The following is a 17,020-nucleotide window of genomic DNA, read 5'->3' on the forward strand; positions in this document are numbered from 1 at the left end:
TCCCAGGCTCCAGGGTAGGCGATAGTATGTGTGTTCAGTTGCTGTACTTACAGAGTTTGTTGCCTTTGCCTTTCTGATTATTGACAAATGAACAAACAAATGGCTACAAGTTCAATGCTAACAGGGTTGAGTTGAAAACAGCACAACACTTAAGCAGCATCAGACACAAGAACAGTGGCCTGTCTCCTCAGGGAGAGAGAGGCATTAGGAGGAGAAGATACAGCTCTGTTCAAACTGTGAATGCCTATTGCAGGCTGATATAATGGGAATATCTATCTGAACACATTAGACCCGCTCATTGATCCCACAGTGAGTTCAATGTCAACCAGAAAGCTGCTGCAGATACTAATGCATTCCACAGCCCAGAGGAAAAGACATCAAAGCACCTAAAAAAAGCTACAATATTTAGATCCAGTATATAAAAATGGAACAGTTCAAGGGCCGAAAAAGCCCCACATTTCACAAAATGTGAGTTCTCTGTAGAAGAGTAAAGTTTTCTCAGCATTTAGCACGTCTCTAGCGACAACCGTTTCTTGCTTTAATTTTCAAACAAATAACAACAATGCATCTATATATAATTCTTCAATATATGCAGGTGGAAGACTGTTACCCTGGGCTTGTAACTTCAACTAGTACAGGAATCTGATGGTTAGAGACTCCAACCAGCCCTGGATTACAGGCCAAAGTATGACAAAGGTTATATTGTGACTGGTCCAAAGGTTACCTGGTTTCTCCTCAGTTCTGACCGGGCCAGTTGCCTGTTCCTCCCGCAGTGTTTCTTGAGACTCAATGTCGACTTTGACTTCCTCTGGCGTCAAACTGGATGTGGCATGGCCGTTCAGATTTTCACTGATGACTGGTTCATCTAGGGGAGAAGAAATAAAAGCTGCTTTTTAGTCATTTTCTCCATCTCCTGATATGACACAAACAACATGTGACAAAGTAAAAAGGCTTTGAAGTGTAAAGAACAATAAAAAACATGTTAAGATGTGTCTTACAAGGTGAATTGCTTTGCTTTGTAATAAGTAAATGTCATAATTTGGGGAAGAAGAGGTGTGGCATTCAATGTGTTCTTGAGCATGGATTTGACTGAGACATAGGACAAACCTTGGTCTGGGATGAGAACTCCTTTCTTGATGAGCTCCTCCCTCGTTTGTCTAGTGGAGATTTTTCTCTCTAGAACTGAAAGACCAACAAGCTCAAGTTCAATATATTTATTCGAACACATCAACAACACAATGCCAAACCACATTTTACACAGTTTGCAACTGCATGACGTTGAAATAAGAGACGGGGTGACGAACGGGCCTGCCTACAATCCAGACCTGTCACCCCATGTAAACATTTTGCACATTAAGAAAAGAAAAATGTGACAAAGGAGACCACATAATGTTAAGTAAATGAAATCCTATATATAAACAACTGTGTGAATATATTTTATACTGTTTTCTAATAAATGTGGTGTTTAAATTACTTGTAAATCACCACAATCTGCTTTTACTGACATGGAAATGTGGTTGTGTACTGATCTCAGACCCCTCCCCCCCGAAAACTTTGACACCAATAAATAATCTAATTATAAAGAAAGACGTTCTACTTCCCAGTTAGCACCTTATATATCCTATATATCTAAACTGCCTGAGCGCTAGCATTAAAGGGACATAGAGGAACACAACTTTCATATAAACACAGGAAAAGCAAAAGATAAAACCTAGCAGCTTTCAGGAAAAAGAGTCTCTGGTTTTTGTATTTACCTCTGTCTCTCTTTATTTCCCAGCCAAACCCCTGAGGAATCAATCAGCAAGAACTACAAACAAACCATTCACTCTTTTCCTTTTAAAGCTCTTCTGGGAGCAACAGTGCTCCATTTCACGCGTAATGTTCCACACAAATCCAAAAATGCAATCTGAGATATTGACCAGACACTTGATTGAGGAGAACAAATCAGAAGCGACTCATCAGCTTGTTGATACAGTGTCATTAACATACACATCCACACACGGACACACAAGACGTCCTACCTTTTGAAAGATCCTGGAACTTGTCGCTGGTCTTCTTCTTCCTCCACTTCCAGGGTTTGAAAAGTTTGCCCAGGGTTGACAGCTTGCCTCGCTGCTGCCGTGATGCATGGGCATTCTGGGCATTGGCAGAGCTGTCCACCGCCACGTCGCAGCTGGCCAGAGATGTTGATTTCTCCAGTCCCTCAACTAGAAGACACGAAAGCAGAAATGCATATAAATAAGAGAAAAGCAATATCAGCGTGCAACCCAGGCAGGGCCCTTATATTTGCATATTATCCATAAGCCTTTGCAGCCTTTCTCTAGGAGAGCTGGTCTCTCCTACAACGGATATGCAAAGATAATCCTGCCATCTGAGCACAGGAGATTCTTATTCTCAAGACCAACACTTCCAATTTAAATAAAAATAATAATACTGGACCTTAATTTCAGTCAAACTAGTTTATTTTAACTCCTTCATACTGCACAATACTACAAGTATAGGCCATCTACGATGTACACATGTGTTATATGTTATAAAACAGATTTTTCTGCCTTTCTAATACTTCTTCTTCTTCTGTGATATACTGAACAGCCTGAATCCCACCCTTCAAATTACTCAACTGAAATGATCCGAGAAGGTGAAGGACCCTCTTTACTTAAAGTGCTCTCAAACATATGCAATCATCTGACCCCCTTCCTTCAGGTCACAGCAACATGATGCTCAAAATAGAGTCATAGCACTTAAGATTCATTTTTATTCCTGTAGCCATTTAAAGGACGACAGGAAAAATGGCTCTCTTAACATAATGGAAGCTTCCACAAACCACAGTGCACTTTATCTGGCTCTATAGTTTGCATTTTTTATGTGCAGGATTATAGCGGTGTTTATATTTTCAGTCTGTATTTACTGGAATTGTGTTTATATTTTAATAGTGTAGTGTTATTTAGTATTATACACATCTCTTTAACAAGTGATTACTGGTGTTTACTGCCGAAGGCTTGTTCCTGTTAGTTTCCCGATAACGCCCGCCTATATTATCAACTAAAAGCTTTAAATGAAGACAGATCCACACACGTTTTTAAGATGGAGTCAGCAAGTGTTAAAAAAAAGCTGAGAAATAGTCATATTTGTCGCGCTCTACAGGTCAGTCAGGGGCGAATATTTGTTTTTAACAGTATTTGCAGTGCGTGCGCTTGTGTGTGTGTCTTGGCGAGATCCTTGTCCTCCCACAGCTCCTCCTCTTCCTGCTGAAAGATTAGAAGAGCTGTGAAACTTCTGGGATAATGTCGACAGTGTGTGCAAGTGCGTGTGTGTGTGTGTGTGCAGGAAGCTTACAGAGGAAAGAGAGGTGGTGTGTGTGATTCCTCAGATTTAAGCAGAGGAAGGCTTTTGTTTTTGCAGCTACGTAACACTGCTGAATCACCGCTGACTCTGTGGAGCCCAGCTAGCGGCAAATGTGTATCATTTTTTCCGCAAAAAACTTTTGAGTAATTTATGTCTTTTTTCATATTTGCACTCCCGAAGAAAAGGTCAAGTTATTGCTGCTTGTAGGAAATGAAGTTCAGCGATGTGGAAATATTGAAGGAGCTGTGTGCTTTTAGCACAGAAGTGCTCTTAAATGACAGAACAGCCCCAAAACCATGCCTTTATGAACGCATGGCGCAACATAGAAGAGCCGGCTCCACGGGACTAACTCGGCCGTCCTTCTGCATCTAAAGGGAAATGGTCACTTTTTTGAAGATACCAATGTTCACATTTTGGACAGTTTAAATGAGGAGTGAAAGAAGCCATCTATGTCCACTGTGAACGACCATCTTTGAATAGAGGTGGTGGTTTATGACACCAACTGACTGCCATCTCAATCCAGTTCTGAGATCCCTTCCCAGACGCCTTGACGACCATTCACATCCTGTGCCATTTGACCTCAGGAAATCACGTGATAGGGTGGGGTTAAGTTTCACGATGAGCTCACCCGAAACCTCGGCTGATTGTGACCTACACTCGTTTTCACACCTTGGCTCATGTGATTAGGTCGAGGATCAATAGGGGGTCCATGACCCTCTCAGGGACACTCCCACAGAGCTTAAATCTGGGACTCTCCATCATTTGACTCTTAGAACTGAAGAAGCTTCTCGGATGAGAGGTGAAACTTCTTCAAGCAATTTAAAGAGGTCCAGACGCTTTTCTTTCCAAGCTCCTCAGACTAAGATGACCTGGATGACTGAGAGCCTTCACAGACACTGTGCTGAACACTTTATTTTTATTATATTAATATATTTAAATGCAGTCAGACTAAGTAATAATAGATGTTTGGAACATTAATTAGCCATGTGCAGAAATTAAAAGTAATTACAAAACATCACACCTACAATTTGCATTACATAAAAAGCCTGGCTCAAGTTCAACTTCAGCTGATATGTCTTCAACACAATACTTGGATGTTTTTCACATGAAGTCATGGTGGTTGTTTTCTCCAATTATGTGGACAGCTTCAATTAATTCTGAAAACAAAACTTTAAAAGATGCAAGATCAAGTGCACGATCCAGGATCCTGGTTACACTAATCCATAACAATTTGTATTCTGATTGGCAAGAGGAAATATACTCATGAGCGCAACCTACATTTGTTGACATGGTAGCAGCCTGGTTTAAAAAACTAAAAAAAAAAATACAGAATCATCGCAAAACCTCAATAGCCGAAGGCCAGGGACTCTCATGTCATCTGCAAACTGAGATAAACGCAATTATTCAAGGGAGACGATTTAAGGGAATTCATTAATTCATTCTTTCAAGTGCATTCTTAGAGAACTCCTAAATTTGCAAATGCTAGCTACACATGGAGGGAATCACTATGCCTGCTCAATAAAAATAATAATGCATTCCCACTCAGCTCATGTCACTCTAAATACTTGCCGACAAGAAAACAATAAAAGTTGGTTGAAAACAGAACAGTGCAGTGTCAGTACTGTTTAAGATGCTTATGCAGCCCCATTGTCAGCAAAAAAAAAAAAAAAGAAATCTGCCAGATTTCCACCAGACCAAAGCTTAAAAAACACTCAGCTTAGCTGACCAGATGATCCAGATGTTCATTTTGGCAGTAAAGAAGTTAAGTAACCATTTGCCTAACAGCAACTAAAGTCACTCAGTCAAGCATTTCCTGGCTAAGCAGATCTAGTGGGTCAAATCCATTTCATAACCTTCAGCTCAATTGAAAACTATCAATAGCCTGATGATTGGTTGGCTCTCACCAGCATTGGCAGATAGCTGATTCGCACTCTGCACAGATGGACATGGGCTAAAACTGATGAGTGTAAACTATCTCTGACTGCTGCTTACTGCTGATGAAGGATCAATGCATTGTTTATTCACACGCTGTGAGTAATTAAAGTCTACATAAGTGTACATTTTTTTTCTACTAGTGTTGTTTATTTTCCACGGTGATGAGAAAGTCTCTCTTTTTCCCCTGCATTACTGAAGCTAAAGTAAATGTGCATCGATCAAAATATTTGTTGGAACACTGTCAATTAAATATGATTAAACCAAATTCACACAGGTTTACAACTAACAAACTCTTAATATCTAACAAATAATATCGAATCTTCTTATTCTGTCTATAAATTTAAAGACAGTTTTGCAGGTTTTAAAACATTTGGTGGTCTTTAGCAGATCTAAACTAAATAAAGTAGGATTATTATAACAAAAAACTGATGTGTCATTAGCCTAAAGTGTAAAATGAGGGTCAGATAGTAAGAAGTAATATAACTAGAGCAATATAACCATAACAAAGCACTCTGCTTTGTTAAAGAATGCTCGTAAAATCATAGTTTCATTATTGCTCCCAACAGTATTGTGATCACCTTTATCACATTGAGTGCTCAAGGACAAACATGTACATAAAAACAATGGCAGTAAAGAGTGAAGACATGGAGAAGTGCAGCACAGAGCCCCCTACAACTCCCCTCAGACCAATGTAGCACCCTCTTTTTGCACACACACACACATACTTTGCATACACACACTCATTTCCTGTTCCTGTGTTGATATCAAATCACAACAATAGGTGCATTTCAGCAGCTACTCTGTACCGCTAACGATGGGAAAATCGGTAACAGCGATTATCATCACCATTAGGCCAACTATCAAACTTCCAGTGGGAACCAAACAGGGACAATGGATTGACTGACTACTTGCTGAGAAAAGAAAATGAAACGAAGAGGCAAAAGAAAACTCACTGCTTAGTTTAGAGAAGAAACAAAGCAAATCATCAAAAGAGATTCATCTGCTTCCCATTTTTCGGAACCGATTGTAATACAGTCTTTTCAAATTCCTGGTTTCACAGTTATGTAATTATCATAAGGAAAGGGGAAGATTTGAGATTCATGCTGTGTCGTGTAGCAATGCAGGAAATCTAAAGCCTGCATTGCTGTGACACATGCATGAGGTGCTTACACTTACACCGAATGTGTTCAACGGCAGAGATCTCACAAGTACAACAATAAGTCATCTTTTCCGAGAAAATTACACCTACAGTTAATTTATTGTTCTCACCTCACTCTGCAGAAATTCCAATCATTCCGTCCCCCAAACAACTGACCAGAGGCTGATGCTTGGAGGCGGGCAACCGTTAAATAACTCTTGATTTCCATCTTTATGTATACGACTATTATCGACATTTAAAGAAGAAAAAAAACTTGGCGATTTACTGTAGCTACATTGTAGTGGAACAGAAAATAGTGAATATACGGTCGATATTAGCTACTTTAACAATTTCTCCACAGTAATTGAACCTGCAGCTGCAGGGTTGTTGTTTGTTCTTTAGTGAGAGATTGCATGATGGTTGATTAGTTTATGTTTTCACTGGGATTCAAAATGTATAGGAACCAGTCCTAAGGGTGCACTGTTCCGGTTAGATGTCACTAACAAAAAGACAGAGGTGGCGCTAGAGGTGGAGCTGGACTTGGCGGTGTTGAAAATGCTAAGATTTTTACTGGGAGTGGCTAAGAGGGAAATGATTAGAAAGTAGTATATCAGAGGGACAATCCAGCTTGAGCTGTTTGTGGACAAGATGGACCTGACACGTGCAGGGAAGGGACACTGGACAAAGCCTGTTGAATATGGAGCTGCCATGCAGACAGAAAAGAGGAAAACCTCAGAAGAGTCATGGGTGTAGTGAAGGAGGACATACAGTGTTAGTGTGACAGAAGAAGTTGCTCGCTTGTGTGCGAGATGGATCTGATAATCTGTCAGTGAGCTGATTTGGCAACTTCTAAATAAAACAACTAAAAAAAAAAGAGGACGATCTCATTTATCTGTACTTGTCTCATTTCAGCACAGTTTGAAAATTTCTAGGTTTGTGAACACTGTGACGGCACCTTATGGGACTAGCGATGTATACTATACCAGCGGTCCCCAACCTTTTTTGCGCCACGGACCAGTTTATGCCCGACAATATTTTCACGGACCGGCCTTTAAGGTGTCGCGGATAAATATAACAAAATAAAACTAGTACCGGTACCAAAAAAAGAAGATTTATTCATAACACACGTGAAAAGACCCAGGAAACAGAGTTAACGATAAAAACAATAACAAAATAACACTGAAAACCGATAAAAACCCTGAAAACCATACATTTCACGCCTGAGCCTCAACTCTCGCGGCCCGGTACCAAACGACTCACGGACCGGTACCGGTCCGAGGCCCGGGGGTTGGGGACCGCTGTACTATACTGTATACTGTAAACTGGGGAGGCAGGATTAAAAATAGTTGGAATAACCAGTCTTTGGGACTCTATCGCTTGTGTTAGTGCTGCTTTTTTTAGCTTAGCCTATGCCCCAGAAGACACAATATATATATATATAAAAAACTTCTTTATTGTGAAGTGACACTGGGTAAAATGAAAACAATATATGAAACAATATGAAAACTCTCCACTGCACCCACTGTATGTGCTTCTTTTGCTACTTTTTAAATGTTTGATTGTTTATTTCGCGCTTGTTCCTCTTTGTGGTGAACACCACAGTTGTCCCATTCCTGTTCAAGCCCACTGACACGTCTACATAGTCAAATATAACGGTGACAAATATAATACCTTGAGTCAGACAATGTTAGTTTACTGTATGTGCAGAAATAATGCTCAACGACTGCTACATCAAACACAGCAAACGTTTCAGCTGTTCATTACATTACACAAACAGATAAACACCACTGCCAATCTTATTTGCCAATAGATCGAACACTGTCAACAAGGTAAGTACTAACAGATAACAGCTTTAAACATGTTGACTTCTTTTCAACTAAAAAAATTTTTTTGTTTGTTTTTTTTAAAGTCGATCTTGCCAGGCCTTAATCTATTGTATCTATTAAGAAAAATATACACCATCATAAATCAACAAAATCAGGTTTTAGGAAACCAAATCAGAGGAATTAAGATCTTCAGTTCATCAATCTGCTGTTTAACAGCAACATATGTTATGCTGTCAGTATTTGTTGTAACTGACAGTTGCTTTAAAATAGTGCTGTATTTGATCTCTTGAAATTAAACTGTGTACCTCTAAATCTCAGTTTAATTCTGGGACGTTGTTACACATTACAGATGCTGACTCGACTCCATTGTTCCACAATGAATTTTACACTGAAACAGCTGAAATGCAATGTCATGCAAAATGGGTGAGTCAGGACTTGGATATTTTGCAGCTGGGTGGGATAATTAGAAACAACTTCAGAGACAGCAGACGACCAAATAAAAGAGACTTCAGTTGCCAGTTGCCTTGACAAACTGCAAAGTCTTATATGTATCGCCTGATATAATATTTAAGGGTAAAAGAGATGTATTGTGACAGAGCCAGCAAACTCTTTTCAGACATTATTGCCTGAACATGTGTTAAGGAGGAGGGAAAAGGGAGAGGCTTCCTTCCTTCACTCCAAGTCACCGGGGAGGGAAGAAGCAAGCGTCACAAACAGAGGAAGAGGGATGGAGGGGGAGAAAGAGGCAAAAAGAAACAAAGGGAAGAAGAAAAGATGAAAGAGGGGAAACACAGGGGAAAAGGGACACTGAGGTGGGGCATGAGAAAATGTGGGATTAAAGAAAGAAGGAACAGGGAAAGGAAGAGAAGAAGACAAGGCTACAAGAGGTGCTGGACAAGAGTGGAGGGAGGGGCGGCGCTGGGCTCTGCAGTTTTAACACTTGGGTCATTTCTCCCAAATCTTTCTCCAGCAAAGGCTGGACAAGCATTATAGAGCTCAACTCATGATACTTGCACGACTTCAAAGCTCTGGCTAAGTCTGGAGTAACAGAGCAAAAAGCAGTCAAACAGGAAACCGACCATGTTTTAACTTCGGTAGAGAAGCTCAGAGATCTCAGTTTTATGTTAATGATCTTTCAATAAGACCCTGAGAGAAAGAATTCCACTTCTGCTCTTAGTGCTGTAGATTCAGCATTTAAAGCCCACCGCATCATTATGAAGTCGTAATGTAACCATGCAGGACGTATAGATCATTATTATAGCCACCAGGTTCCTTTGCATGTTGACTAAAGTGCATTACAGTTGAGTCTGAGTTTTAGTTTAAATGCTGACAGAGCCATAAAACAGATTTAGTTTTGTTTTCATCCAGAGTCATGTGTCTCATCCTCTACCTCACTGCCTTTAAGCCTTCCCATAAAAAGTGTGATTGAACGTGAAGTGCCTACCTTTATGGCTCAACGAACCGACCAAGGACTACAGATGGGAAAAAAAGGCTTTGATTGTAAAAACAAAGCATTCGGGTTCAGTATTTGCCAGTGTTGCATATGAAAAAAGCTGATTAAAATGACTCTGGGAATTAGATACACAAAGAACTCCAACAGATTAACCAATGAACAATCAGTGCTGCAGTTTAGTATGCAGATGAAAGAACACAAACTACTCTTTTTGTTCAATCTGTAGCTCATAATAAGCTTCAATGTCATTATAAAGCTGATAAACACTTGATGGTTAGACTGTTTCATTTAAGAGTATTTTTTCCTTTTCTTTCTATTAGCTTCAGCTTCATAATCTTCAAAATCTGCATGATTCCTAGTTTGAAATGATAACACTTTGGTGTTGCCCCTCAGACTGCTTTGAGCTGACAGGAAGGCAAGAATAACCCAAATGACCACTTGTTTTAACTTCAAGTATCTAAAAGAGCATCTCTAAAAGTACAACATATGCAACCTTGCAGCAGATGGGCTACAGCAGCACAAAACCACACGGGGTGCCACTCTTACCAGCTAAGAACAGAAAAATTAGGCTCCAGTTTGCACAAGCTCACCAAGAGAAGATCGGACACACATTAACTGGTCTGAAGACGTTTTGATTCTGATTGCAGGGTTAGAACTTAAAAACTTTGAAAGCGTGGATACAGCCTGTCTTGTATTAATAGTTCAGGCTAGTGACAGAGGTCTAATAGTGTGTGGTATAATGTCAGTCCATACTTTGGGTCTCTGAGTGCCATTTAAATGGTAAATGGTAAATGGCCTGTATTTATATAGCGTTTATCTAGATGCCACAGCCTACCTGAATATAGTTGCTGACCATGTACATCCCTTTATAACCAAAGTGTAAGCATGCCCCGCTGCAAAGTTCAGATCATCTCAAGATGATTTCTTGAACATGACAATGACACTGTCAAATGGCCTCCACAGTCACCATATCTCAACCCAACTGAGGTCTTGGGACACAGTGAAGCAGGAGATCCACATCACTGGCAAATCTTCATGATGACTGCATGATGCTGTCATGTCATTATGCACCAAAGATATGTTTCCAGCACCTCGCTGAATTTATGCTACGAAGACTTAAGGTAGCTATAAATGCAAAAGGCGGTCAAATCCAGTACTAGCATGGTGCACCTAAAAAACTAGAAAGAAATCTGAAGAAGTCTTCATTAAGGAGATAATTAACTCACTAAGGAGTTACATTAATCCATAATTTAAATAATAACAGGTTTAAACGTAGCTCAGAACTCCAGCACTTCTCATTTATCCAAAATTAATATCTTCTGTAATATTGCATTTCCTGCTGCTCTTCATAAAAATGACCAGGCCTACTTGTTGACTCACTGAGTGCTGCTCAACAGCTTCGTGACTGTATTTACTGTGCTCAGATAGACAGCTCGATCTGGGGTCTACTGTAGGGGCAAATGGTTACAAGTTTAATCTGCGCTCCTTCCGATCATCTCGACCAATGTCAAGTTGGCTGCTAAATACATAAAGTCTTCATTACCTAGTTACAACAAGCCAGCCTTTTAAACAGCTCTTGGGTTATACAACACTGCATCCTGTTTTAAGACAGGCTGTTTCACTAGTTTTTCTTTCTGCTATACAACAGTTGGTTGGCAGAGCCAGCGATAAATTTAGAAACCCCCTACACACACACACACACACACACACACGGCGTAAAATGATGCAAGAATAAAATGAACACACATCTATTTAGCAAACTTCCACTGACGTTAACGGTATTTAGCGCTGCGCTTTGTTTGAACTGTGTCGAAGTTATGCGACAGAAATGTGAAAGAACGAAAACAAAAAACGAGAAGACTTCCTGAATAAAGATAGCGGATTGTGTGTGAGAGAGACAAGAGGAAGGGAGACTGCACACTGCACGTATACACACACACACACACACACACACACACACACACACACACACACACACACACACACACACACACACACACACACACACTCACCGCTTGCAGTCTGAGACACGGCAGACACGGCGGTCTGACCCATATTCGGCTTGAGCACCGGGCCGGACCGGGCCCCCTAACCCGCTATCACGGCTTTCTATCTCCGCATAAACCCCGTCCTCCACCGCCAAGCGAGTTCATTTCAAAAAAAAGAAGTTTTTACGCCGTGATGGCTCAGTCACTGGAAACTTGGTTCACTCTCTCACTCACTCTCTACTACGTCGTAACTTCCCCTCCCCTCCTCCACCACCTCCTCCTCCTCCCCGCCTCCTCCTCCTCCTGTGAGCGGCTGAAAATGCCTCTCATTCCTCTATGCAGATTAGGGACGCTGCTGGGGTCAAAGGGCGAAGGGGTCCGACACTCTCAGCCGCTGGTTTACATCGGCCCAGATCACGAAATGATGGCACTAACCTAGAACTGCGCTCCAGTGAAACTTGAGGTGAATGTGACTCAATTACATAACTATTTTCACAAACCAATATTGTAGCCTTAGTGCATTACACAGCTTTTGTTAAAATTCATATTGTAACTATTGTATCTATCTAACTTTTGTGTATTGTCTTCTCTTTTTTTAAAAAACACATTATGCAGTCATTTGCAGTATTATCACACATGTATCCTTGTCACACTTATGTTTCATATCATCAAACAAATTTTAATATTAGAGAAAAAAAATAACGCCAGTAAATACAAAATTAAGTTTTTTAATTGCAATTTTATAGAGTATTATAATTATCATTGGGCAGCAGGGTGTCATGGTGGTTAGCACTGTTGTATAACAAGTTCCTGGATGCAATTTCACAATTTCTGTATGTTCAGCCCTTGGTCTGTTTTTCAGACATTTGTGGAAGAAGACATAGTTTTAAAGAGCTCCCTGACTTTGAGTTATCATTCTACTGTCACAACAAGTCCGTTTGTGAGATTTCTTCCATCCTAGCTATTCCGCAATCACTTGTAAGTGTTACTTTATCAAAGTGAAAGTCTTTCGGAACCATAGCAATTCAGCCACAGATTGGCATACCACGTAAAGTTACAGAGTGGGATTACCGAGAGCTATGCGTAAAAGTTGCAAACACTGCTTCCTCAATAACTGTAGTGTTACAAACCTCCCTTGGCATTAACATGAGCACAATAACTGTGCACCAGGAGCTTCATGGCATAGGTTTCCGTGGACAAACAATCACGGAAACCCATTACACTTTCTTAGTCCAATAAGCTGAGCTGAATAGGTGTAAGGTGTAATGTGTAGGAGGCCCAGTACGTTTGTGTATGTTGTGTATTTGAATATAAATATTTTAACTTGTTTCTCCATCTGTGAATTCTTCACAGAGCAGGCTGGAAAACGTCTCCAGCTAATGCTAAGCTAATGACAGCAACAGAAAGCAATTAGAGTCAGGGGTGGGAAAAGCTGGTATCATGCAAAATTATGTCTGGGCGTGCACAATAAGTTGTGTGTTGCAGCAGGACATTTACCTTAAATATTAAATCCAATTTATTTCAACCTAGAGTACTTCCCATAAATGGGTGATGTGGTGGCATGACCTCATTAGAGCCTTTCACATCCTGAAATTTGACTCCGCTGAAGGAGTCCTGTAAGTACAAAATGGTCCAAAATTCCCCCTGTGATCATCAGCCATCTCTGACCTGCAGGTTCCTCTAAAGCCTGAGGTTTGAGGTTACAAAGGAGGCTGAAGCAGGTATTAAATCCAAGGGTTAAATTATCTTTTGACCTCAAATGAGTGTGCTCTATAAATATGTATAAATTGTGTGTGTTAGTAACTCAAGGATCACATTTCATGAACCAATGAATCTAGAAAACCAGGTAATTCCAAAGAGTTATGACAGATTTTCTTTCTACTGGATGTGCCTGTGAATTTTAAGCAAGTACAGTGTTTCTGGAACTTGTGATGGGTCTTTTACAATATTACCCAATATTAAAAATATATAACAAGAAACAAAAAGATGATAATAATGGCATTAATAAGTTGCTGCATTGCTAATATGATATGTAGTGTACTTACTGCACAATACGTCATACAGTGTCATTTAAAACCTGTGTGGCAGTGCATATCAGTTGTTTTTAGACCAAATTTAAGGTCCTCCTTAGCAACAAATCCACTCAGTGAATTTATAGTCACACTAAATATTATTTTATTGACATTCCAGCAGCCCAATAGTACCATCTAGCCCAATAATTAAACATCTGAGAGCCTATCTCAGAAACCAGGCTTGGGAAATGACAATATATTTAGCTTACAGCCTATAATTAATACATAAATGAGTTTACAGTCCAGCTCCAGAGGAAAAGCAGTAGGCTTTACCCTGCAGGCAATTTATTATTAAAAAGGAAGATGACAGTAGTGAATCTTGAACCAACCCAGCAGTGAGTCATTCAAAAGAGCGCAAAGTCAGTCTAGTGTTGTCATTAGGTGCTCTACTTGCAGCACGCACAAGTAATATCTGTTTAATATTAGACACAAGAGCACACATCACTGCTCAGTGACAACTGTGGCAAACTGTGGCAAACTGAGTCAAACGCTGCCACTGACTCTCAACACGAGAGTCAACTAACGTGTGTGTGTGTGTGTGTGTGCATGCATGTGTGACTGTGTGTGTCTGTCTTTGTGTGTGTGTGTGTTTGTGTTTATAGAAGAGAAAGCGCAAGAGAAAGAGAGCTTTGGCTATCATTACTGTCAACACAGTGTCAGTTGAGACCTTGCAGAACAGGGCTTGACAGAAATAAGCCATTAGTACACACGCTCCCTCCCACTCTCTACACACACAAACACACACAGACACACACAGCAGCAAGCATGAGCAAATTAAACTTGCCTGATCTGCACACGAAACGACTTACCATTTGGGCCAAGACTGCCATCTAGTGTTAAGCAAAGTAAGCATAAGCAAACTGACTTCAGGTTAACTGGGAGATGATTTGTCACAAAGTTGTTCTTGTTCCATTCATAATTCTGTTTCTATGTGGCAGTGCTGCCCTCGCTCCCTGATCCCATTTCCCCATAAGTCATTAAACATCAGGAAGCCACATGCAGTCCTGGCATTTAAGCAGCCACAGCACAGAGAACATTGTTCTTAAGGATTGTGGCAGAATGAGAAATAAAGCCAACATTGACCTTTAAACAAAACTAATTTTGGAAGTTTTGTTACAAAAATGAAGCAGTGTATGGATTTTGTGTGTGTGTGCAGACTCACTCACCACTTCTTGTCTGCTCTGATTTGATAAAACCCAATTACCTGCCCCTTGATTGTGGCTTATTTCAACCTAACTCTAACTCAATTCTTAAGGTGACACGGATGCCATCAAGTCCAAAGAATATGTGACATTTTCTTGATCCACCATATTAACAAATGACCCCTTTCAATTGCTTTTGTGCTGGTAACATGCAGTGTTACCATTCAATATACATTTAGCTTTGGAGCTGCCAAGTCAACCACACAGTTATGGGGCTGTCATTAGCGAATCAGATGGAAATGGATAATTGAACAGGAAGGAAGCCAGTAAAGAGGTGGGAGGATAAAAACTGAGAATGAGAATGGAAGTACTTAGAGAGGTTAACAGCAGAATATGACTATGTTAGCACTTACTGGGAGGTAATGTCATTTACACAATGTACCCACAACACATACTGAATTTGGAGCACATTTACACGTGTTAAAGGACAGAGATAATACCACTGAGAACACACACACTGATTTCCAGACAAGACAGCACAACATTCAGTCTCAGAGGGTATTTTCACTGGTTCCTTTGGTTACCATAATCCAAAGATTCTTATGTTTTTGCCTACACCACATTTTTAAAATTAATTATTAACAGTGAAAAAGATCCGTGTTGCATTTCAGTTAGATGTCAGCACAATAGCATGAGGTAACTTTTTTCCATAGATAAATGATATTCATTGAACTTAGTATTTTCCCTTTGGTCATCCACCCACAGAGGCTCTATGCTCCACCAGTGGAGCCATCCACATAGATTCAGAATAACTGAAATAATGCACAGAGATGCACATATATGGACTCTGTCCAAAATGGATCAGAGTCAGACATGCATTAGCTAATTAGCTAAAAAAAAGAAAGAATGAAAACTGAGCCAAAAAAGATTTGAAGATAATGAATCCTTACCCGAAACAAGCTTGATTTCAGCTCATCCCAACAAAAAGACATGAGAGGTCTAAAAGGATAAAGATGATGTCATTTTAAACATTGACTACTGAGTTTATTGTATGTGCGTGGTTTTATGGTTACACACAAGGTTACATAGATTAATGTTAGCATGTATGGTGGGATATTATATTTTAATGTACGCCTTTATGCATTTTTATGTATAGTTATTTTTAATGCTATATTTTCAAATGGGTGTCTCTGTTCTCAGTGCAGGACAATTTTCAAAAGGATCACAAGTTCACTGAAGGAGTGAGTTCAGACAATGACATTATATAGATTTTTTTTTTTTTTTACATTATATTGATTTAGTGTTTCATGAAAACTGATTTTTTTAGTGACTCTATTTCAAGGGATTGCGAGGCACCTCTGCAGGGGCTTCACTTCTCTGGCCTGGTGGCTATATTTTTACTTTTTCTGTTAATGCTAGGCCTTCAGTGCTGCCACTTTCAGTTCTTCAGCTTTAAGTGTGGGGTTTCTTTGCTTTAATGTTTGGTTTTATGCAAGTATCACTATCAAGTCAAAGTGTCAGTAACCAGATCTCAATCAGACTGCGTTCCTGTAACTTGTTTCCAAACTGCTGGCTTAATCTGAGCATCCCATAAACGCCCGCATGCATACTGTTCCTTTTTTCACCCGTAGTTATTCTGCCATCAGCCTCGTCTCCTGGGGGCTTCCCATGACACAGCGCTTCTTCCTCATCGAACTCTTTCCACTCTCTATTCATACACCACTTTGCATTTAATCATTAGTTATTATCAATCTCTTGCTCTCCTCCACAGCATGTCTTTTGTCCTGTTTCCCTCTCCTCACCCCAACTGCTTACGTCAGATGTCTGTCCCTCTGGTTCTCCTGGTGGTTTCTTCCTCTTAGAAGGGAGTTTTTCCTTCCCACTGTTGCCAATCGCTTAGTCATTGGGGATTTGTCTAATTGTTGGTGTTTTCTCTCTGTTATTGTAAGGCCTTTATTTTACAATATAAAGGGCCTTGCTGTGAACATAAAATGAACTGAACTGAGCAGTGAAACGACCAAAACATGCCATGAAAGCAGCATCACCACATTTCACATGTAAACTACCTGAAAAACCGATTACTGATCAGACGCAAGATTTTGATTAGATGAAATTAATACT

The 17,020-nt window shown here is 40.0% G+C and overlaps 1 protein-coding gene across 4 annotated transcripts in view; it reads right to left on the reverse strand.

Moving 5' to 3' along the window:
• phactr2 (phosphatase and actin regulator 2) overlaps positions 1-17,020 on the reverse strand; it is a 41,859-nt gene that overhangs the window by 11,990 nt on the left and 12,849 nt on the right. For 3 of the 4 annotated variants that reach the window (XM_085477333.1, XM_085477336.1, XM_085477335.1), the window contains exons 2-4: positions 2,022-2,207; positions 1,108-1,182; positions 725-865 (exon numbers count right to left, since the gene is read on the reverse strand). In XM_085477333.1, the coding sequence (XP_085333459.1) occupies positions 725-865; positions 1,108-1,182; positions 2,022-2,207 (402 nt within the window). Of the gene's footprint in view, positions 1-724; positions 866-1,107; positions 1,183-2,021; positions 2,208-11,709; positions 11,915-17,020 lie in introns of those variants that run through there. The other variant, XM_085477334.1, reaches the window with a different exon arrangement.

The sequence above is a fragment of the Copadichromis virginalis genome, linkage group LG13 (genome assembly GCF_057382275.1).
Source record: "Copadichromis virginalis isolate Kocher_CV1m ecotype Utaka linkage group LG13, C_Virginalis_male_GT1.1, whole genome shotgun sequence".
NCBI classification, from domain to species: Eukaryota; Metazoa; Chordata; class Actinopteri; order Cichliformes; family Cichlidae; genus Copadichromis; species Copadichromis virginalis.